The 24,197-nt window shown below is 45.0% G+C and overlaps 1 protein-coding gene across 1 annotated transcript; it reads right to left on the bottom strand.

Moving 5' to 3' along the window:
• Positions 1–4,068: 4,068 nt before the first annotated feature.
• On the bottom strand, positions 4,069–24,026 carry LOC115451033 (GTP-binding protein 2). The gene is made up of 18 exons (XM_030179220.2): positions 23,669–24,026; positions 20,026–20,143; positions 19,455–19,604; positions 17,698–18,028; positions 16,212–16,347; positions 15,409–15,621; positions 11,904–11,997; positions 11,493–11,608; positions 11,237–11,401; positions 10,246–10,410; positions 9,977–10,080; positions 8,971–9,094; positions 8,327–8,441; positions 7,623–7,831; positions 6,960–7,130; positions 6,389–6,484; positions 5,874–6,001; positions 4,069–5,365 (listed from the first exon to the last, which is right to left on the bottom strand). Exons 2-18 carry the CDS (start codon positions 20,138–20,140, stop codon positions 5,323–5,325), a joined length of 2,475 nt encoding a protein of 824 aa, XP_030035080.1. The 5' UTR covers positions 20,141–20,143; positions 23,669–24,026; the 3' UTR covers positions 4,069–5,322.
• Between the last annotated feature and the right edge of the window lie 171 nt (positions 24,027–24,197).

The raw sequence follows: 24,197 nt of genomic DNA, 5'->3' as shown, positions 1-24,197 counted from the left end.
TGACAATATAAATAATTTAATTAGATCATAGCCGAAGTTAATAAACTACGATTTATTCAAATCGATTGTAGAATACAGTTTGATCGCATAAATATATTTTTACATTTATTCTTGATCAATCTAGATTTCAGAAAATAGTTTATTAATTGCCGTAAAGCGTTAAGTGACAGGCGATTTTTTCATGTCCAAAGACATCTTAATATATATAACTCAAAGGTGACTGACTGACATAGTGATCTATTAACGCACAGCACAAACCACTGGACGGATCGGGCTGAAATTCGGCATGCAGGTAGATGTTATGACGTAGGCATCCGCTAAGAAAGGATTTTGATTAATTCCACCACCATGGGGATAAAATTAGTTTGAACCTATCAGTACCGGAAAAATATGTAGCAAGACTTATCATACAGTGGACTTTTATCCCGGAAAACTCCTTCACGTGGGCGAAGCCGCGAGCAAAAGCTAGTTAAACTATATAGTTAGTTATAGACCGAACATCAGGGCCAAATTTGTGCTTCAAGTTATTACCAATTGGTAATAAGTCTTGTTTGAAATATCCGTATGAGACGTCACAGCATCCTTAGATATTAATACAAAAATAATATATTTACAGAAAATATGCTAATATGAGCATTAAAAACGTGCAAATTGATATGGAAAAAATATACAGTATTTAAAATTGATGTTTTGCTATTTCACAGTAGATTGAACCATCGCATGAGCGCAAAATTTTTGTATGACAATCGTCCCAATGACCGCTCTATATAATCTTAAAACTCTTTCGCTCTTATTCACAGACGTTATTTATCTAAGGACGGATCTTTGCTGTGATAACAAGTCTGTTTCTCAGCCTTGTTTATCTGACAGCCAACTAGATTCAAGTTGTATCTCAATATTAGCCAATCACAACGGCCCTATGTCTACGCACTGCGAGGGCTGCCATGCCGTCAGCACTGAGAAAAGACTTGTTATCACAGCAATGCTCCGTCCATAGATAAATAACGTCTATGAACAAGGGGATTGTGTATATCAAAAAATATCGAAAGTATATATTATTATAAGACGTCTTATTGTATATTCCTTAATAATGCCCCTCAGTTTGTGCCTGACATGCCCAGCATGTGTTGATGGCGCAAAAGCAAATATAAAGTACTCAGAAACGGTACACAATATATCCCGCATTCTATAAGAAATTTAGCCTTATTTGTACCACACCTATTTAATAATATGCAGCTCTGGGTACCCTTTAGACCCTTTTAACATATTCAACTCTGACACCAATATTAAATAGTAAAACTATGTAAATCTTTGGAATCAATGGATATTTTCCGAATATTACTAAAAGATGCAGGCCCTTATCAGCTAACAAGCAGGTTAAAAAAAATGTTCACAGCTACAATCGGATCCATAATAAGGACCTTCTGTTCTCTCGGGTTTAGGTTACATTTTTATTGTTAGGTGTCCCTGCGTCAGGAAACCTGCAAATGGATGCTGAATCCTCAGCAATGCGACTGCACAGGTCCGATGGAGAATGGGGCGGAAATAGCGGAAATTAAAGCTGTTATATTTATTGAAAACGGCTGTAGACCAATGACGTTTTACAAATAGTGTCATAGACTAACAAAATTGCACATAAAAACAGCGCACCATTTACTATAGTCACATACTTGTACAAAACGAAGATCATGTCGAATGTCCATGTTGTGCCCACCCCCATCGAAGTTGGGGGCTCGACTCTCGAAGTTGTAGACGAATATGTCTATTTAGGACAAGTGGTCCGGCTAGGCAGGTCCAACTTCGAGAGAGAGGTCAATCGTCGAATCCAACTCGGTTGGGCAGGTTCGGGAAACTTCGCAACGTCTTCTCGTCCAAAATACCTCAGTGCCTTAAATCGAAAGTCTTCGATAGTTGTGTGTTACCAGTGATAACATACGGCACCGAGACGTGGCCTCTCACTATGGGCCTCATTAGGAGGCTCAAGGTCACTCAACGAGCTATGGAGAGGGCTATGCTCGGTATTTCCCTACGAGATCGAATCAGAAATGAGGAGATCCGTAGGAGAACAAAGGTTACCGACACAGCCCATAGGATTAGCAAGTTGAAGTGGCAGTGGGCCGGACACATAGCTCGAAGAACCGATGACCGTTGGGGTCGAAAGGTTCTAGAGTGGAGAGCCACGTACAGGCAAACGAAAGGTCGGACGCCCGCCTACAAGGTGGACGGATGACCTGGCTAGGGTCGCAGGAAGTCGCTGGATGCAGGCCGCTTCCAACAGGTCGACGTGGAGATCCTTGGGGGAGGCCTATGTTCAGCAGTGGACTTCCAGTGGCTGAGATGATGATGATAATGATGACATACTTGTACAGTCCTAGCAGCTCGCATTGATACGGCGCGAACGTCGACCGCCGTGGCCATCTAGTTTATTGGTCTCTGGTCGCCATGACAGTCGAATAAAATGCATTTATTAGTTAAAAATAAGTTAAATAGTGTATACTTATTACTAACGTATGAAATGTAATGTTTTTTTCATACACAGTTGGAATATTATTTGTACATCGTCTAATAGCACAGAAAGCCATTTTGTTTATAAAAATACAAGAAGTTAGTAAGCCGACTAGCGGCGACAGTGGTTGGAGGTTGACTAAGTGAATGTCGGGCAATTACCATACTTTCGTCTCGCCAGTATTGAGCTCGGACAACGTATCTATGTAATAAAAACATCTTAGCCGTAGACCGTTTGAGGTCGGAAGCAGTTTCTTACGCCATAATGTCTGGTCTATTTAGAAACAAACGCCTGACACTTAACGCAATGACAATACCTCGTGTTAGTAATTAGTGCTTTATAAAAACATTTACTGTGAAAAAAGTAAAACGTATCGGAACAGGGCCACCAAATACTAATAATATTGGACAATTTGTCCACTCTGGACATTTTGTCCGGATAGAATTTATCGGATATTAAACACTGAGAAGTTATTTATCACATTAATTCATTGACGTATATTCTATAGACACGAACGTCCATATAAACTATTTGTTCAACATCTGAACTAAAATGGCGACCAAAACGTCACTGTTATAACCTATTTATTCACTTGAACAACAAATAATTTTCCTTATTTGACTAATATTTTTTTATCAAATCCAGATTTACACTTAGGCTCGAGTTTTTATATCATGAGCGCCACTCCGTATACAATCACAAGCCGTCAATATTGACCATGCCAGTCAGTTTGAATGGATTGCAGTTCAATTCAGTTGAACACAGTGAATGTTCGGAACGCCAAATCTAGTACGTGGTACATGTGTATCGATGTATTAATTTATTACTCATGACTTCTAACCACAAGTCTTAAGTCAAAGACAAATCCGATGGTACTATTTGGCAGCCCTGAGAAATCTTTCCCATAAACTCACAAGAGAGTGCCGACCATAGAGTTGTTCTTATAACTAATAGTTAGTAAACACATCCCTTTCATGAGATCAAAAAGAGAATTACAAATCACGTATGTCCTAAAGAGTAGAAGATAATTTGTACACATGGCCATTTTCGTCCTGCAATAGGAGTCTCTAATGAACACAAATGTCCGGGACGATTTGTCCCAGATCGAGACAATAATAACCAAATCCAAAATTTAGATAATTAAAAATAAACACCGCAGAAATCTGTATACCAACCTACTTATGACTTGGCTGCATGGTCTTTGACCTTAGCCTAGCGCAATAGATAATAATAAAAAACCTATACTCTAAAATACAGTAGCGAGGTTTCAATTAGCAAGAAAACGTGCAGGAGTCGTCTTCTACAAGATTTTATTTCTTTTTAATCCAATATCCAACTCTAATAACTTAGCGTTAATTATAAAATTGACCCACTTGCTACAGTGGCGCCACCATAATTTGACGCTTTTCGAATACTTTACCACCTACGAGATAGTTCTTGCCTGTATTTCCCACAATTAGAACAAATTTAATAATTGAATTTATAACCTGACCGGGAAAATAAAAGACCTTGTTTTGATACTTATTTAAATAGAAATTAAAGTTATCAATATAAGAAATGAATTCCATATTTTACATTGTTTTTTATTTTTCGGGTTAGCCTATAAGCTTCTACCTTCTCTTTAGGAATATAAGCGTGAACTAGTGTCAACTACTTTTTTAAGGTTGTCAAAGTTAATTTCAGATCATACTAAAACACAAAAACATTTCAAACGAATACATTTAAAGCGTCACAATATTAAAACGGGGCGAATAGGAACAAAACATTTTTATAGAAAATTATCTATTTCACGATTTCATATTTCCTCACGATGTTTCCCTTCACCGTTAAAGCAAGCGATAATTCACAAAGAATACACACAGATTTTTTTTAGAGAAGTCAGAGGTGTGTGCCATTGGGTTGGTAATTAGTTAATAGTTTTATCAAAATGGCGTGGTTTTTTTATATTCCTGGTCAGGTTGTATAATAATTCTTTATCCCTATTGACCCCGTTTTATTGATACTGTCATGGTTACACAGTATTTTGTCTCACTCCCGCTCAATAAACGTCAGGTGACAGAGAGAGACAGAATATCAAATCTAGAACACAAAATTTCTTGGAAACGCTAAATTGTGTGGGGGTAACTTCGGATCACGGGGTAAATCCAATCTTATTGACCGATAAATCCGATGTTTCGTAACGTACTTCTACTGAGCCACAGAACTTTTAGTTACGGAAAAACAATTAAAACATTGTCTTACCCCATTATCCGAACTTACCCCTACAAATTATCAGGCAAAACATCAAATTGTATCTATTATTACTAAATATGAAAGTCCGTCAATTTTCATAATGTTAATTATTTTTACTTGCAAAGCGTCCCCACTGATGATAAGTGGGATCCAGGAAGAGTATCAACTGAGAGATTATTCCACAGTCGACACAACACCTATTCTAATATATCCAGGAACACACACACGGACCATTATCGTGTAACACCTTGTAAACGATATTTCATTAACGAATACCTTACTAAACCTTTTTTATACGCGCACAGCACTGCACCTGATAGTAAAAGTAAGGTCCTATAGAAAGTCGACTAACGAGAGATGATTACCCCTGACAGTTGACACAATTATGCCGGCCTGTCGGATATACACAGGCTGATCCCGGATCCCCTGTCAGTTATTACACGTAACTTGTTGATATCCGGGTGGATAGAAATATCCTACAATAATGTCACGAATAAGTGTACTTATTTATACATTGTGAGGTGATCCGTTGAATACTCGCGCATGCGCGGGCGGTGTTGGTGATTTACTGACGATGCACTGGTTCAGGGTATGTGTGGGAAGGTTTGCGTGATGCGACCCACGGCTCTGCACCAGAAAAAATATAAAATGATTACATACATAGAAACATCTATTGAAGAGATTAGCTATGGTGTATTGGTGGTACTACGCTCGGAAAAGCAGGCCCGTTATTGCTGGGGTCTGGCAGTTTCAATATTTTCGTTGGCTTTCATACACTGAGTACCACTCACACACACACACACATACATACAACATGACGCATTTATCCCCGGTTTCGAATCCCGGGTCGGGCAAAGTGATAATTGGGTTTTTCTACTTAATATCAGCCCGTAGTCTAGAATTTGTGCCCTATATGGCGATAGGCTCGCCCCCTATCACATCATAGGACGGAACACACTTGGCGTAAAGTGGGTGTCCTGGTTGCGCCTCTGCATACCCCTTCGAGGATAAATGATATGTGCGTATATACTTCCCCAGTCGAGATCGTCCTTAATACCATACTTCACTATATCCAAAAACCCCGGTTTTCTAATGGGTACCAAACCAGTCAAGTCGACTACCACTCTGATCTTACCTGGTGCCGAGTCCGGCCGTGAAGAGCATCCTCCTGCCAGAGACGAGGTACTCCGGGCAGCGCACAAACCTGAACACCACGGATGCGTTTTCGCCTGCACGCACTACACCATTGCGGCACATTATACCCTGAGAATAGATGTTATCGTGAAAAATATACGGTTTTTTTCTTTGAAATGGATGTAAGGGGGTAAGATTGGATTATGGGAGACAGAACAGCCTTATGTGGCAATTTTTTTATTTTAGAGATTACTAGTAATTTTAAATCTTTGATCTTACCCTGTAAGAGGTATTTTGAATTAACGCGAGGTGTAGATTTTAGTAAAGGATAATAGCTTGTTATTATGCTGTATATACAATAATATCCAATGATGATGAGGGTAATAGATAAAATATAGCAATTCAAAATAAGTTGCAAGGCTGTCATGCCGTCAGCACTGAGAAACAGACTTGTTATCACAGCAATGCTCCGTCCTTAGATAAAAAACGTCTATAAATAAGGGGGTAAGGATTTACCTCTATAATAGCCGTCTGCCGCACATTCCCCACGTGCACCACGCACTGGAACCCGGGATATATCGCCGTGGAGTGACGCAGGAGGTGCACCGACGCCTGGGAACGATAATATGCTTAACATACAAAGGCAAGGCCATAAGGCTGCAAAGTGTTCGAAACGTCGGGAGAAAACAAAATTATTAAAACCGCGATAACATTCGAAAAAATAGTAAATTTTCATACGTAGCACTGCCAACGCGCAATTTAAACCCACTGCTCCAGAAGTGTGGAATATAGTGATATAGCTAAGGTACCTAAGGGCCTAAGTCCAAAAACAAACTGCCCAGTGCGTGCAACACGACCAGTGGCAGCCTAAAGTCGGGCGAAAGGAAATAAAAGAGATCCCTAGTAAACTTTTTGATAGGTAAGATGCTCGGTTAGTTCTCACAGGGTGAATTAAAAAAGCTCACTAGTTAGGTCCGAGAGGCCACTAGGCTCGAGGGATTCGATGTACCGCCTAGCACTATGGAAACTCCTCGTTGTCCCGGCGGATACAAATATCCTTCCAAACCAATTTTAACCCAACTCTCACCTGGAAGAACAGACATCCTCTAGGGTTCCCTGGCTCCTCGAGGTACACTCTGTCTGGGCATATGCACTCCTCGTCGGCGCGCTCGGGCTCCGGCGTGAGGCTATTAAGCCCCACCTTCTCTGGCGGCGAGGTGTTCTCGTTCACCTGGGACTGTTTGTCAGCTTCCAGTTTCTGGAATAAGGTAGTTTAACATATAGCAGACTCATCACGGCTTTATGGGTTAGGCAGAAGTGCCCCAAGTGTGTTCCGTTCCATGATGTGATGGAAAGCGAGTATTGTCATATTGGCCAGGAGTTATTTAATTATGGTAGCTCTAGCTGTTCCAGGGATGTGAAATCTCTTCGCACTAGACTAGCGCGGTGTAGATCTAAACACCTCTAGTAGAGGAATTGAGGTCCATGCTCAACATTATAACACAATATTGATATTAGTAAATATTCCCACGGAACAGCAGTGGCTGGCGGTTTTTTTTTTGTGGGACTCTGCGCCCCCTCTCGTTCACCCTTTCCAGGACAAGGATACTTATTAATCCTATTTTTTTTACAATCTATTTATTTTAAGTTTAACTTATATTTATTTATCTTACAACATCATTTTATCTATATATTATCTACATGTAACTTATATTAGTGGCCGGCGGTTAGGTTGGGATGGGTTAGAGACCTTCCTGGTGAGGCAGCGGTGCGCGCAGGCGCCGTAGAGTCGCGGCGGCGCGGCGGCGCGCGGCGCGAGCAGCACCATGCCGGGGCGCGGCGCGCCCGCCGCCAGCCCCACGGAGCAGCAGTGGCCGGCGCGGGCGGCGCGACACGCCGCGCGGTTGCGGTGCACGCTGCGGACCACCGTCGAGCTGAACGAACCGTCCTCCAGCGGACCTGCGAGGAGAATCAATATATTTTTTTATTGCTTTCATTTACGAGACGAGCTTACCGTTCGCCTGATAACTGATACGATCCATAAACAGGAGAAACAGCATCTTGAATCACAAAGTAGTATTTGGTATTCCACTGCGCTCGCCATTCTGAGAGATGAGTCTTATTATGTTCAGTAGTTACACTGGGTACAATGTCCTTCATACCAGAACACAACAGTAACTACACACTGCTGCTTAGCGGCAAAAATAGACATTGCGGTAGTACCTACCCAAGCGGACGCTCACATATGAGAAACCCACCACTAGTACATAAACAAAAAACCAACACAAAAAATCTATGTAGACTTCAAAGAGCCAATAATAACAACAATATTACGCAGTCCACAACTCTCTAATACAAGGCCAATATTACTTCACGCAACCTAGAAGACCTCATGCGTACACGCACACGCCACTGAGGTAATTTACATAAAACATTTAACCTCAGAAAACTTACCCATAATCAGCTGGTCTCCCTCACGTATCTGTCCCTTGACCACGAGCCCGCCCACCACAGGCCCACTCGACTCGCCCACGTGGAAGATCTCATCTATCTGGAACTCGCACGTCTCCTGTGAACATAAAAGTTTGGAACATGAAGTGTTTTTGTTCAAACATTTGGGGACGGGGGAGCTGGTAGCCTAAAAATTAAGGCCATGGAATGTAGTGAACATAATAAAAGGGTCATGGAGTGTACGTGGCCGTGTGTATAACAAAATTAGTTTTTGTTAGGATTTAGTATTTTGAATAACCGGCGTTACCCCGTGATCCGATCTTACCCCTCATAATTGTTTACGGGTACGCGAATTTCACGACATTAAAATAAAACTATATAGTTTGCGAATATTAATTAAATAAGCTCATCTCGTACGCACGGTGCAGAAAACCACTTTTTATAATATTTCTTATCATTTTTTTTACTGTAAAACGCGGTCAAATTTCATTAGTTTTATAAAAATACGTGCTCAATAAATGATACAGAATAATTGTGTAGTATCTAGAAACCGAAAAAAATAATAATCAGCGACTTAGTTACACTTCCTATCCATTCTAAGTTACAGGTATAGCGTGTGTGTGTGCGTGTGTGTGTGTGTGTGTCACCTCGTCGGCGGCGGGCGGCGCGTGGTGCTGCGGCGGCGGGATGGCGAGCAGGTAGGCGTGCAGCGCGTTGAGTCCGTTCCCGCGCACGCAGCTCACCGGGAACACCGGCACCTGCTCCGTGCACCTGCGGGCGCCACGGGACTATAACTATCCGCCAGAGTACAGTTGAGCGCTCGGGATACGTAAACAAACATCATTCTGCATGAGCAAATATTTATTACTACTTTTATATAACAACACCTACACACACATCACGCATTTATCCCCAAAGGGGTATACAGAGGCGCAACCAGGGCATTCACTATTCACCAAGTGTGTTCCGTCCCATGATAGGGCGCGAGCCTATTACCATATCGGGCACAAATTTCAAACTTTGAGCTGATATTGAGCATAAAAACCCAAATATCACTTTGCCCGACCCAGGACTCAAACCCAGGACTTTAGAGCGCTATCGTACCACGCATGCAGTACAACTACGCCACCGAAGCAGTCAGTTATATGACAACATACATGGTTTTATATAAAGAACACACACATAATAGATGGGTCACTAAAAGAGCAGCTGCCACAGGGAGTATGTCAAGTAAGTGAGAGAGACTTTCCCGCCCTCACACCGACCACTAACACTCCTGTAAGCCAGGATCGAGGGGCACGAATTTGACATTTAACAGTGAAGCTCGCAGAGTTCAAGGAACACTAATTTTTCTTTATCCCGTAATGAAATAAATCAAATAGAAAGATAGGGAGGAGATGGAAATATTAGATATTATTGTTGGAGTGAGTGGGACAGTCTTAGGTTTTTTCATGAACTGCACCTGTATATCCAAGGAATACACACGACGGAAAGAGGGTGCACCATTTCCACCATTACCCAGTCAGAGATAAACGGTGTGAGTATATGTTAGTTATAATTACAGTGTACAAGTGATCTAGAACCGGTATTACCCATTATCCGGTATTACCCATAACACGGTATTACCCCAACGCACTCGTGTTTTCTACTTACTCCTCCTCCTCCTTCTCTCCGTCTTGGTTCAGAGAGTCCAGGATCAGCCTCTGCGGCGCGACGCAACTGCGGGCCGCGTTCTCATCCGTTATTAGCACTGGTTTCTGTTAGAAAATATTATTTACAAATACAAATATTATGATGCTGTCGAGTTTGTTTATTTCAACGCGCTAATCTCAGAATTGACTAAACTCTGGAGAAGAACTCTGGAGTCTATTCATCAATAAGAACTACGCCGGTGCGAATGGAAACATCCCCCCCCCCCTCACCTTCCGACTTGACTCCAGCAGCGCGGCGAGGCGGTCGCGCAGCGCGGGCACGGCGCCGGGCGCCAGCTCACACTTGGTGATGACGGCGAAGAACGGCAGGTCCAGCGCCAGCAGCAGGCTCGTGTGCTCCTCCGTGATGCGCGTCACGCCCGCCGTCGCAGAGATCTGCCACGACAACCACACACTGCAACCACTCACTAAAACCGCGCACTGCAACCACTCACCACACGCATCTACTCCAATCATTCTCACAGGGAGGACCAACTAGGTATCAAATAGCGGAACCGTATGTGAGACATAATTGTCACCCATTGACAATATTAGAGCCCATTTCAATCATTAATTAACAACCATTCTCACCACCTGCAACCATGTACCCTTTGCAACCTTATTCACCGTCTACAATAAGTCACCTTCTGCACCCCTACTATAAGGCCCCTACTATATGACAAAATGTAATAAGACACAAGATGATATTTGGTCTGATTTATTTCATGCACAAATGGCGCTTATACAGGATCGTTTTGACATCGCGTTACTAAATGAAACCACATACTTATCTACTTGGATATAACACTACAATAAGTTACTTGAGCTGTAGATGTAAAATAAAAAACGTGTAAGTTTCGAACAGCAAGTAATTTGATTTTAATTCAAAATCAGTTTAAGGTATAGACTACAGTACATGATAAAGAAAAAAGAAGTACAATTATTTTATTTTATTATTGTTTAGAGCAGTTCATTTATATACTCGCAAATTATAATTAATTTTAAATTTCTATGTGAATGCACAACGCTCTTCATCTTTCGCAACCGTATTCATCCACATCTACTATACACCACCTGCAACCATAGACATCTCACTATCCCTATACACCACCTGCAACCATATCCACCCCACTATCCCTACACCATCTGCAACCATATCCACCCCACTATCCACTACACCACCTGCCCCTCAACCCTGCATCCCTTCACCCTGAATACGAACTACGAGCATCGCATAGTGCGGCGAGTAGCCCGTCAGGCCGTGGAGTGTGGTCCGCTGGTACTTGGTGTGTCCGGCGAGGTCCAGGAACGAGACGAGCTTCGCACTACGCTCGCCGATACGCTCCGCCGTCATCAGCTCCGAACAGCCGTAGTTCACCACGTTACCCTGGGAAGATGCACCTAATAGTAAGTCATCTTTTGGGATAAAATGTGATAGGGTTTGCAAGTGTATGTGTATTGTGAGTGTGTATGCCCACCTGCGCGTCGAAGCCGAGTATCTCGTGGCTGAGCGAGGACGTCCTGCCGCTCTTCACCTCGTGCAGGTGCCGGAACATGTTCAGCCGGGCGCTGCCGCGGCCGTTGTCCAGCTCCCCTGGGACATACATCGAAAATCTATTAGATTGAGTCTAAGAGACTGAGGAAACCGCGGGGGACGGAAAGTTCGCTTATAGGAGAGTGAGGTTTGCGTGACGTCGACAAATAAGAAAAGGGGAAGGGAAGGGAATTGGGGCGGGGGGCGGGGGTCGAAAGATGACGAATAATATAGTTATATACAATAGGTCCAGTTATATGACCATCTGGGGAGGTTTATCTCTTGCCGGTTGAAGTATCCTTCACTACGCGAAAAAACACCGGAATTCGTGCATCTGCAATCTGTAGTATCTCACCTTGTGTGAGAACTCCTATGAGCGTGGACTTGCCAGCCTCGTTAGCGCCCATCACGGCTACCCTCAGCTCTACGCTCTGTTGCGGGTCTGCCAACTGTAACAAAAAGTAACACTAATTGAGGGGGTCAATGAATGACCAAGTTAGAGTTGGATTACGATTCACGAAGATTTCCACTAGTGAAGGAATGACCGAATCCGAAACTGGTACAATCGATGAGTTAATGAATCAATATTGACTAATTTTGTGAAGGATAGTGTGCACGTGGCGCGCAACATTGAGTAAGTGAATGAGTGAGTGAGTGAGTGAGTGAGTGCGTACCTTCCTGATGTAGACCTCGGCGACGGCGCTCTGGTGCGTGACGCGCCTGGCGGCGACGTGCACGAGCGTGGCGCCGAGCGCGGCGGCCATGCGGCGCAGCGCGTGCAGCGACGCGCGCAGCTGGCGGGCGCGCAGGAGTGAGCGAGTGAGTGAGTGAGTGAGTGAGTGAGTGAGTGAGTGAGTGCGTACCTTCCTGATGTAGACCTCGGCGACGGCGCTCTGGTGCGTGACGCGCCTGGCGGCGACGTGCACGAGCGTGGCGCCGAGCGCGGCGGCCATGCGGCGCAGCGCGTGCAGCGACGCGCGCAGCTGGCGGGCGCGCAGGAGTGAGCGAGTGAGTGAGTGAGTGAGTGAGTGAGTGAGTGAGTGAGTGCGTACCTTCCTGATGTAGACCTCGGCGACGGCGCTCTGGTGCGTGACGCGCCTGGCGGCGACGTGCACGAGCGTGGCGCCGAGCGCGGCGGCCATGCGGCGCAGCGCGTGCAGCGACGCGCGCAGCTGGCGGGCGCGCAGGAGTGAGCGAGTGAGTGAGTGAGTGAGTGAGTGCGTACCTTCCTGATGTAGACCTCGGCGACGGCGCGCTGGTGCGTGACGCGCCTGGCGGCGACGTGCACGAGCGTGGCGCCGAGCGCGCGCGGCCATGCGGCGCAGCGCGTGCAGCGACGCGCGCAGCTGGCGGGCGCGCAGGAGTGAGCGAGTGAGTGAGTGAGTGAGTGAGTGAGTGAGTGAGTGAGTGCGTACCTTCCTGATGTAGACCTCGGCGACGGCGCTCTGGTGCGTGACGCGCCTGGCGGCGACGTGCACGAGCGTGGCGCCGAGCGCGGCGGCCATGCGGCGCAGCGCGTGCAGCGACGCGCGCAGCTGGCGGGCGCGCAGGAGTGAGCGAGTGAGTGAGTGAGTGAGTGAGTGCGTACCTTCCTGATGTAGACCTCGGCGACGGCGCGCTGGTGCGTGACGCGCCTGGCGGCGACGTGCACGAGCGTGGCGCCGAGCGCGGCGGCCATGCGGCGCAGCGCGTGCAGCGACGCGCGCAGCTGGCGGGCGCGCAGGAGTGAGCGAGTGAGTGAGTGAGTGAGTGAGTGAGTGAGTGAGTGCGTACCTTCCTGATGTAGACCTCGGCGACGGCGCGCTGGTGCGTGACGCGCCTGGCGGCGACGTGCACGAGCGTGGCGCCGAGCGCGGCGGCCATGCGGCGCAGCGCGTGCAGCGACGCGCGCAGCTGGCGGGCGCGCAGGAGTGAGCGAGTGAGTGAGTGAGTGAGTGAGTGCGTACCTTCCTGATGTAGACCTCGGCGACGGCGCTCTGGTGCGTGACGCGCCTGGCGGCGACGTGCACGAGCGTGGCGCCGAGCGCGGCGGCCATGCGGCGCAGCGCGTGCAGCGACGCGCGCAGCTGGCGGGCGCGCAGGAGTGAGCGAGTGAGTGAGTGAGTGAGTGAGTGCGTACCTTCCTGATGTAGACCTCGGCGACGGCGCGCTGGTGCGTGACGCGCCTGGCGGCGACGTGCACGAGCGTGGCGCCGAGCGCGGCGGCCATGCGGCGCAGCGCGTGCAGCGACGCGCGCAGCTGGCGGGCGCGCAGGAGTGAGCGAGTGAGTGAGTGAGTGAGTGAGTGCGTACCTTCCTGATGTAGACCTCGGCGACGGCGCGCTGGTGCGTGACGCGCCTGGCGGCGACGTGCACGAGCGTGGCGCCGAGCGCGGCGGCCATGCGGCGCAGCGCGTGCAGCGACGCGCGCAGCTGGCGGGCGCGCAGGAGTGAGCGAGTGAGTGAGTGAGTGAGTGAGTGAGTGAGTGCGTACCTTCCTGATGTAGACCTCGGCGACGGCGCTCTGGTGCGTGACGCGCCTGGCGGCGACGTGCACGAGCGTGGCGCCGAGCGCGGCGGCCATGCGGCGCAGCGCGTGCAGCGACGCGCGCAGCTGGCGGGCGCGCAGGAGTGAGCGAGTGAGTGAGTGAGTGAGTGAGTGAGTGAGTGAGTGAGTGAGTGAGTGAGTGAGTGAGTGAGTGAGTGAGTGAGTGAGTGAGTGAGTGCGTACCTTCCTGATGTAGACCTCGGCGACGGCGCGTTGGTGCGTGACGCGCCTGGCGGCGACGTGCACGAGCGTGGCGCCGAGCGCGGCGGCCATGCGGCGCAGCGCGTGCAGCGACGCGCGCAGCTGGCGGGCGCGCAGGAGTGAGCGAGTGAGTGAGTGAGTGAGTGAGTGCGTACCTTCCTGATGTAGACCTCGGCGACGGCGCGCTGGTGCGTGACGCGCCTGGCGGCGACGTGCACGAGCGTGGCGCCGAGCGCGGCGGCCATGCGGCGCAGCGCGTGCAGCGACGCGCGCAGCTGGCGGGCGCGCAGGAGTGAGCGAGTGAGTGAGTGAGTGAGTGAGTGAGTGAGTGCGTACCTTCCTGATGTAGACCTCGGCGACGGCGCGCTGGTGCGTGACGCGCCTGGCGGCGACGTGCACGAGCGTGGCGCCGAGTGCGGCGGCCATGCGGCGCAGCGCGTGCAGCGACGCGCGCAGCTGGCGGGCGCGCAGGAGTGAGCGAGTGAGTGAGTGAGTGAGTGAGTGCGTACCTTCCTGATGTAGACCTCGGCGACGGCGTGCTGGTGCGTGACGCGCCTGGCGGCGACGTGCACGAGCGTGGCGCCGAGTGCGGCGGCCATGCGGCGCAGCGCGTGCAGCGACGCGCGCAGCTGGCGGGCGCGCAGGAGTGAGCGAGTGAGTGAGTGAGTGCGTACCTTCCTGATGTAGACCTCGGCGACGGCGCGCTGGTGCGTGACGCGCCTGGCGGCGACGTGCACGAGCGTGGCGCCGAGCGCGGCGGCCATGCGGCGCAGCGCGTGCAGCGACGCGCGCAGCTGGCGGGCGCGCAGGAGTGAGCGAGTGAGTGAGTGAGTGAGTGAGTGAGTGAGTGAGTGAGTGAGTGAGTGAGTGAGTGAGTGAGTGAGTGAGTGCGTACCTTCCTGATGTAGACCTCGGCGACGGCGCTCTGGTGCGTGACGCGCCTGGCGGCGACGTGCACGAGCGTGGCGCCGAGCGCGGCGGCCATGCGGCGCAGCGCGTGCAGCGACGCGCGCAGCTGGCGGGCGCGCAGGAGTGAGCGAGTGAGTGAGTGAGTGAGTGAGTGAGTGAGTGAGTGAGTGAGTGAGTGAGTGAGTGAGTGAGTGAGTGAGTGAGTGAGTGAGTGAGTGCGTACCTTCCTGATGTAGACCTCGGCGACGGCGCGTTGGTGCGTGACGCGCCTGGCGGCGACGTGCACGAGCGTGGCGCCGAGCGCGGCGGCCATGCGGCGCAGCGCGTGCAGCGACGCGCGCAGCTGGCGGGCGCGCAGGCCGACGAGCGCGCCGCAGTCGCGGACGCCGACCACGTACACGCAGCTGCCGCCGCCGGACGACAGCCGCCACTTCAACTGACCACGGAATACTTTCATTGTTTATTTGTAACAACATGCTGATGATTTGCGAGCGAGTTCGGAGTGTACGCTGTGCTACGCGACGTGTTCGCCGCCGGTACGCGGGCCGCGATCCGCATTTGGGATAATCACTATCAGAATAAATTCCTAGGAGAAAACATTGCCGTTTGCTTTATTACTTCGAAGAAAGTAAGTGCTGAGGGTCTACTTTGAAAAACGAAATCCGTAGTTTCAGATGACGGATCGCACATTTTGTTACTACGAAGTGTTACGGATCCGATCCGTTCATTGCAATATTTTAGACATGGAATTTGTAACAACTTATATCATCTCTTTTTTTTTTAATATTTGCGAGGATAAAGGTCCACTGCTTTCTCCAAAAAAAAAAATGGGGAATTGATTCTACCACTAAGGTAAGCTACAGAACGGCATTAACGACGGCAAACACGACAGAACGCATTCAAAAACTGAAAAAAGCACAAAAAAGAATTGAATATGACAAAATTTTCCCATTTCTAGGCAATAATTGCATACGATTTTTGCTAGCAAAAATTGCCCAGTCTTAACAAGACTGGCTGTCCACTCACCTGCGTGACTAGATGCTGGAACCTCCTCTCGCACAGCGGCACGAGCTGCAGTTTGTACTCCACGTTCCCGAACCTTGGCTCTGGAGGTAAACTGCCGTAGCTCTCGTCTCCCGAATCTTCTTCGGGCTCTGATGTCCTAGATATTTAGAGGGGAATAGTGTTACGCCCAGTGGCACTCGCTGATAATAGCGCCTGCATGAATGTAGAAGGTTCGGTGATGGAACGTTCTCGAAGGATCTCGATGTTACCGGTATGTCGTGAACACAATAACGGACCCCAATAGGGTATTTTAGCGTATGAGAATGCGTTGTTATTTGATGTTTACTGTCGAGATGACGTCAGTACCGTGGCCTCCAGCGTTTTCGTTTATTTACGCGGGAAAATATAAAATGTATTTTATTGGCACTTATAAATTGAATCTCGAGGCTCTCCAAAATTTGCCTGAGGAAAATCCTTGAGTTTTTTGGCCATATCGCCCGCAAACCAGGTGATAACCTCCAAAAATTGATAATCACTGGACGAATGGAGGGCAAGAGGTCGACAGGCAGGAATCCAATGCGCTGGACCGATCAGGTCCGCACCACACTCAAGATGAATGTGGCTAAAGCGGTTCGTGTCACCAAAAACCGAACCAGATGGCAAAACATCGTGCGCGAAGGACTGTTTCCCTGATGACTCACGACCCCCAGCATTGGGGAATCGATGCAAGGAGGAGGAGGAGGAGGAGGATAAATTGAATATTATTTTTATAAAATTTTAGTAATATTTTATCACCTTAAGATTAATTTGAGACACTTTTAAAAAAAAGTGTGTAATACCCTATTATACTAGAGGTCTCGACCACTGGATCTTTCGAGAATGTTCCAGATATCGATCGATCGATAGTACATGCGGCCGGGTATAAAAGGAGCGCGCGCGGCCGCGTGCGAGTCAGTGTTGTTTACGACACGGTCGAGAGCGGTAACTGCGAGTGATATCGGAGCGAATACTGTGAATTGTGTGTAATACAGTGTTTGTGTTTGTGTTAGTGTGTTTTAGTATTAAATAAAGTGTTGTGTTATTTAGAGCAAAACCGGTATTCACATTGTCTATTTAGAACCCTAGCATGTAACAATACGTTTTTTTTCATACAACCAAATTCAAGGAGCAGCGGCGATAGCCTAGTTGGTTGTGGAACGGAATGCCGAGACGTATGTCTGCAGGTACAAAATTTGAACTGATATCCACTCAAACTGACTTTAGTATGATCAATATTGACTTGTGGTTGTGTACCGAGTGGCGCTCATGATATAAGAACTCGAGTCTAAATGTAAACTTGGATGTGAATAAAATATAGTCAAATAAGTAAAATTATTTGTTGTTCAATGAATAAATAGGTTATAAGTGACGTTTTGGTCGCCATTTTAGTTCAGATTTTGAACAAATAGTTTATATCTCGTGTCTATAGAATATACGTCAATGCTTTAATACAACCATAGATACTCACGAATACTCCACATATTCTTCATCATCATCGCTGCAATAGAAGAAATCGTTCTCCAAATCGTCAGCGGTAACATCTCCCGCCAAAAACCTGTCATCTTTGAGACTGACTTTTTCCAATTTATCTATCACATTGTACACTGTATTGAAGTCTTCGTCAAACCTTTGACTTTTCAAGTCGTTAACATTCTTCCCTACGCTATCATCATTGATCTTTTTCGTGTTCTTCTGGTTATTCAGGTCTTCGGGCCTGTTGTCTTTTGATTTGTACTTTTTCCTACGCGTCTTCCGCGCTGCACAGCGACGTTTCGCCTTTTTGTCGTCTTGTTTTTGATCTGAAAATAATATTAGCCCTGTATTATATACTGTCCCACTGTTGGGCCTCCGCTACTGAGAGGGATTAGGCCTTAGTCCACCACGCTGTAGTGCGGGTAGACTTCACACACCCTCAAAAAATCCTGTAAAGAATTTTCTCAGGTATGCTGGTTTCCTCACGATGTTTTCACCGTTAGAGCAAGCGATAATTCACAAAGAATACACACAACTTTAGAAAAGTCAGAGGTGTGTTTGGGATTTGAACCTGCGGACATTCGTCTCGGCAGTCCGTTCCACAACCAACTAGGCTATCGCCGCTTAATCGATCTGAAAATATTTGAGTATAATTGCATAGTTGCGTTTTATACGTATTAACAAGAGGGTAGTTGAATTTTTTTTTTAAATACATTTAAATAAAATGTAATCCATCCAAAATGTAATGGAAAAAGAATTTATATAATCCACGCAATAATAAATAAGTTATAAAAAGCTTTGAAATTTTGTGGAAGGGAAAGCTGTCAAATAAAAGTAACAGAAAAATGTGACGTCACAGTGCCACCGAACATAACGCTGCGTGTGTGGGAATGAGAGCGCGATATCCCCACCACGCCCTCACTTGCTCACAACAATACTTCAAATATGAATGATTGATCTATTTTTCAACTAATTTTGATGGTGATTTTACAGAAGAATTTATTTTTCATATTGATTTCTTAAGTTTACGCGAATGTTAGACATTAAAATTAAACTACTTTTCCGATTCTATCGCGGTTTTTGTATATTTTACTTTTCTCCCGACGTTTCGAAGACTTTGCAGCCTTCATGGTCACGGGGGGGACTGAGGTGTTGTTCATCCGCAAAGTCAAAGTTACAATATCTACCTACATTTTACAATTATACAACTTTTTAAAAAAAAAGCAGTGTTCGAAACGTTGGGAGAAAACTAAAATATAAAAAATCGCGATAGAATCCGAAAAGTAGTTTAATTTTAATGTCCTTATCATATTATTTTCGGTTACATCACTACATAGTATAAAACAAAGTCGCTTTCTCTGTCCCTATGTCCCTTTGTATGCTTAAATCTTTAAAACTACGCAACGGATTTTGATGCGGTTTTTTTTAATAGATAGAGTGATTCAAGAGGAAGGTTTATATGTATAATAACATCCATTAAATAGTAGAGAAATACTGTTATTTTGTTATGTTATACCCGTGCGAAGCCAGAGCGGGCCGCTATGTTTTTATATACAACGTTCACAGTTTTTCTGTAGTGTATTTAGTATCAGTATTGCACCCGTGCGAAGCCGGGGCGGGTCGCTAGTATAAACTAAAACAAACATAGGAAACTACCCTGTTGTGTGTGTATCAATATTATTTACTTTTTTTTTTTGTAGTAGGCTTTCCGGTACACGGGTATATCCGCTAAGCAAAAGGCAACACACTCACCATCCTCCCTTTTATTAATTTCTATGAAGTTCTCGATGTAGCTCACATCTTTCACGAGCATCTCAGTGCCAAGCTCCGGCTCGCAGAGGAAAGAAGACTCTTCTGGCAAAGTCTCGTTCTTATTGTTCGACTTGCGACCTCTACGCCGTCCTGTAAAAAAAAATACATTTATAAAAAAAACGTAAAGAAATATTTTTTGTATCATTTTTTACGTTTTTTTTGTGTCATCTGTTTTTGTTTATGTTTGATGCATTCATATTATATATAAATTAATAGTAATGTATTAAAACCACCAAAAAATACTGAGACGGGAAATTTCGTAACAGTATTACAAATTAACAAATTCACACACCTTCAAAATTCCTTTAAGAAATTCTTAGGTTTCCTCACGATGTTTCCCTTCACCGTTAAAGCAAGCGTTAATTCACAAAGAATACGCACATAACTTTAGAAAAGTCAGTGGTGTGTTTGGGATTTGAACCTGTGGACATTCGTCTCGGCAGTCCGTTTCACACCCAACTAAGCTATCACCGCTCTAGGATCAACAGCTAACTGGATATATACTACATACCTTTTGGCGCGTCAGTTTTTTTCTTAACAGTATCTTGGTCCGGTTTCTGCCTTTTCTTCTTTTCCGGCTTGCTCTGTCCATCGCTGGGGTCGAAGAGACTGAAGAACGAATCCATTATCTGTAACAAAAGATATAAAACTTAGGGCTGTTATTTAAAAACTGTATGTAACATAGGTAAACTCTTTTCTATGTGGTTATCGCACCCTACAGTCAACACTGGAAGAAACCTGCGAATGGGATACTCCAATCCGCGGCTTAACGACTGCAGGGGCCTGGAGGGAAGTTGGGAGGGAATATCTGGGAACAAAGTGTGAGGGAAGGATAAGTAAAACTCTTAGGATGGGAGGAAGAAAGCCAGGAAATGTTCGCGATCATAGGCTTCAATGTGAATTGATAACCATAAGATATAACTGAACTGTGTGTCTAGGGCAGCGACAAATGTCCCCCGTGCGAGCGTGCCTTCGGTGGGGAGCGCACAAGAATTGTCTCCGGGGGACGTAAACGATGCCACGACTGCTTATAGTATAGACTATGGAAACCAGAACAGAAATGTTTTTTTATAGGGTAAATATTGGGTTCGCTTATGCAAGGTAGACGGGATGTATCAGATTTTTACCGACAAAAAACACCATTGTGGTATCCATCAGCACTTTAGAGCGACTCCGAGACTTTGTCCCGAATCATCATCATCATCATCCACAACCTGTAGAGTCCCACTGCTGGGTATAGGCGTCTCTCACATCATGCCACCATTTTCCGTCCAGAGCCAATCGCATCCAAGTTCGACCCGCAATTCTTACAATATCGTCCACCCTTGCCGCTGGACGGCCCACGCTACGCTTGCCTTGCCTTGGCCACCACTCAGTCAGCGCTTTACTCCACCTGTCATCGCTGCGTCTAACTATATGGTCTGCCCAACTCCATTTGAGTCCCATAACGAATCGTGCGATATCTCGAACTTTTGTTCGTCGTCGGATTTCGCTGTTTGGGTTTCGATCATGTAACTTGATGCCGAGCATAGACCGCTATGCTATAGTCCCGAATACGCCAGACAAACCGAACACCAAATAGGAGACAAGTCTTGGCTGCCTTGTGCCAGTACATATTTTTAATGCTTTGAATGACGAGACGAGCTTGCCGTAATGATGGTACGCGATACGATCGCCCATACACAGTAGAACCACCATCCAACACCTAGAATTACATAGTATTGTTTGGTATTCCACCGCGCCGCCGTCCATATTTAGTCTTACTTATAAACTTGTTATAGCGCTAAGAAGTCGTTAAGAATGGTTTAAATAGCTGTCAAAAACATCACCGGTTCCTAGTTCAAACCTTATTAAGAGGCAAGATAGCGCTTGACTTACAGCTGGTCGAGTTTTGTGTTTTAACTAAGAATAGCTTTGCGAATTTTTTATAACGGCTGATTATATCCAGTAATTACACTGGCTACAACTAAGATGTTTTTATTACATAGATACGTTGTCCGAGCTCAATACTGGCAAGACGAAAGTAAGGTAATTGCCCGACTTGACGGCCAATCAGCGCGCGGCACTAACGTTGTTACGTAACTGTCGATGTATATATATCCTTTACTAACGAATGTATGTTGCATCTTTTTATTCCATCTTCGAGCCAATTTGTAATTATATGTACAGTTACGTGAATATAGCAAAAAGTGAACCGTTTTTATGTGCCATTTTGTTAGTGTATGACGCGTCTATTTGGAAAGCGTCATTGGGCTACAATATTATTTTGATACAGCACAACGACCTTGGTAATACAAATCTATAATTATCTAATGTATTTGTTTACGCGCGAGAGTGAACGACCCGTCGAAGCTATACTTATCGTTGGTGACGCGATATCAAATAAAATTTGGCAAGATAAAGATTGTTTGGCGGCACGAAGCGTAAACATAAGCAATAATAAACTAAAAGAGAAGTCAACGCCAGGGGCTTGGCTTACTGTGTTTACTGGTGGTAGATCTCTCATATGTGAGAGTCCGTGTGGGTTGGTACCACCGCAATGTCTATTTCTGTCAAGCAGTGTGTAGTCACTGTTGTGTTCCTGTTTGAAGGACATTGTAGCCAGTGTAACTACTGGACATAATGAGACTTACATCTCATGTCTCAGGATGGCGAGCGCAGTGGAATATCAAACAATACTTAGTAATTCAAGGTGCTAGTGTTTCTACTGTTATGGATCGTATTGCTTACCAGCAGGCAAATGGCATGCATGTCTCCATTCAAAGCAATAAAAAATAGTCCATAAGATTAGTGCATTCAAACAAACCCTTCAGCTTTATATATTAGTATAGATTCTATAGATATGGTTAAGCATTAACTTGATTATTTATAAAAATAATCTGGTATTTATCATTGCCCTTTACTCTGAGTCATTTCAAAAGTATTTGCAGTGTTTTCAATATCCTTAATGTGCCTTATACATTGTGTTTCATCCTCCTTGTTAGATACCTTTTAGGCTGTATAATGCTTAATTCTAATCAATCATCATCATCGTCAGCCCTGTATTATATACTGTTCTACTGTTGGGCCTTAGTCCACCACGCTAGCCTAGTGCGGATTGGTAGACTTCACACACCCTCGAAATTCCTATAGAGAACTTCTTAGGTATGCAGGTTTTAGAAAAGTCAGAGGTGTGTCTCCTTGGGTTGTGAACCTGTGGACATTGATCTCGGCAGTCCGTTCCACAACCAAGTAGGCTATCGCCACTTTGTTTTATTCTAATCCATATTAAGGAAAAAAAATAAAAAGCAAAATTTACTTTTTGAAAAATCTTGTTCTGACCTAAATAATAGAAGTAACTGTAATATGGATGGATATTTGCTGTGTTTTACTTTTTCTATATATGTTCAAAATTATGTGTAATTAATTAATTTTAAATTTATAATTTAATAACTATTAATATGTATGTAATAGTATATGTTTTTAATTTATTTATCTATTAGGTACATACCTTAACAGCAATTTTCTATTTGCTATGATTTCTGTCTATTAACTTAGATTATGCCTAGGTGAGATCTGAGAAACTGATGTATAGTTTTTTTTTTTTTTCAATTATATATTGGAAGACTTCAATATTGAGTTTAAAACTTAGTTTTATGACAAAAACTATTACATATGTACATATACTACATATAATAATTTTTATTTTATATTGTTGAAGTAAAAGAAACATACAGTTTAATTAAACAAGTTAATACAAATTACTTAACACATAATACCAAAAAGTTTCATCACCAATAATAAAAAGTCATTAAACTGTAATCAACAACTGCATTACCATAAAAGGCTTATAAGGAATGCTAAAATTATTATGAAATATATTTATTGTAAGTCATCAACATTTTTAGATACAGGAAATTATCACATTAAGTACATTATTTCACAACATATGAAAAATTACTTATAGCCATAAAATGCCTGAGGGCACTTAAATGCAAGATTAGCTAAGATTAGGCAAGAGTGAGTAAAAGTAAAATGTTTCACAATCTGCTTTGCATAAATGGAAATTTATATTTTAGCGTCTTTTGCGCCAAACCGCGGTAATTTAAATTAAAAAAATAAGATTCTTTATTTAATTTCGATTTTTTATGTGTAGGAAAAGCAAAGGTACTCACTGTAACAGCTGTTTATTCCTTCAAGGTCACTTTGGTTGTTTGCTGCCAACGCAAAGTCTCAAACTATTATGAGTCAACAAAAGAAAACAAACAGGGGAAGCCAGCCAAATTATTTAATATGACGTAAAACACAAAGATTTCGTGCAACTGAACAAATTAAACTGATTTCTCACACATCGAATATGAAATGTCATGCACACAAAAACGAAAATATTCTTATTAGTAAATAGTCCGTAACTGTAAAACGAAATGCCGTTTCAGATAAGATTATTTTGTAATGGCTGTTATAAATTTCATCACGAACTCCCGACAAAATATTTACGATTTTGACATTTGGGATATCGAACTGGGGATTTTGGGGCGAAAGACATTTGGATACGCTGACATTATTATTTTTTAGATTGGTAACAATTTCATTGTAATATTTTCCACGCAATATGTGTTATCAATAAAATTAATAAAATAATAGTGTTCTCTAAAAAAAACTATAGGACAATTCGCAAAATCTTCATGTTAAAGATTTAGAAAT

The sequence above is a fragment of the Manduca sexta genome, chromosome 1 (genome assembly GCF_014839805.1).
Source record: "Manduca sexta isolate Smith_Timp_Sample1 chromosome 1, JHU_Msex_v1.0, whole genome shotgun sequence".
NCBI lineage: Eukaryota > Metazoa > Arthropoda > Insecta > Lepidoptera > Sphingidae > Manduca > Manduca sexta.
Note: the sequence above shows the minus strand (reverse complement) of the source record. Positions and strands in the feature narration are given on the sequence as shown.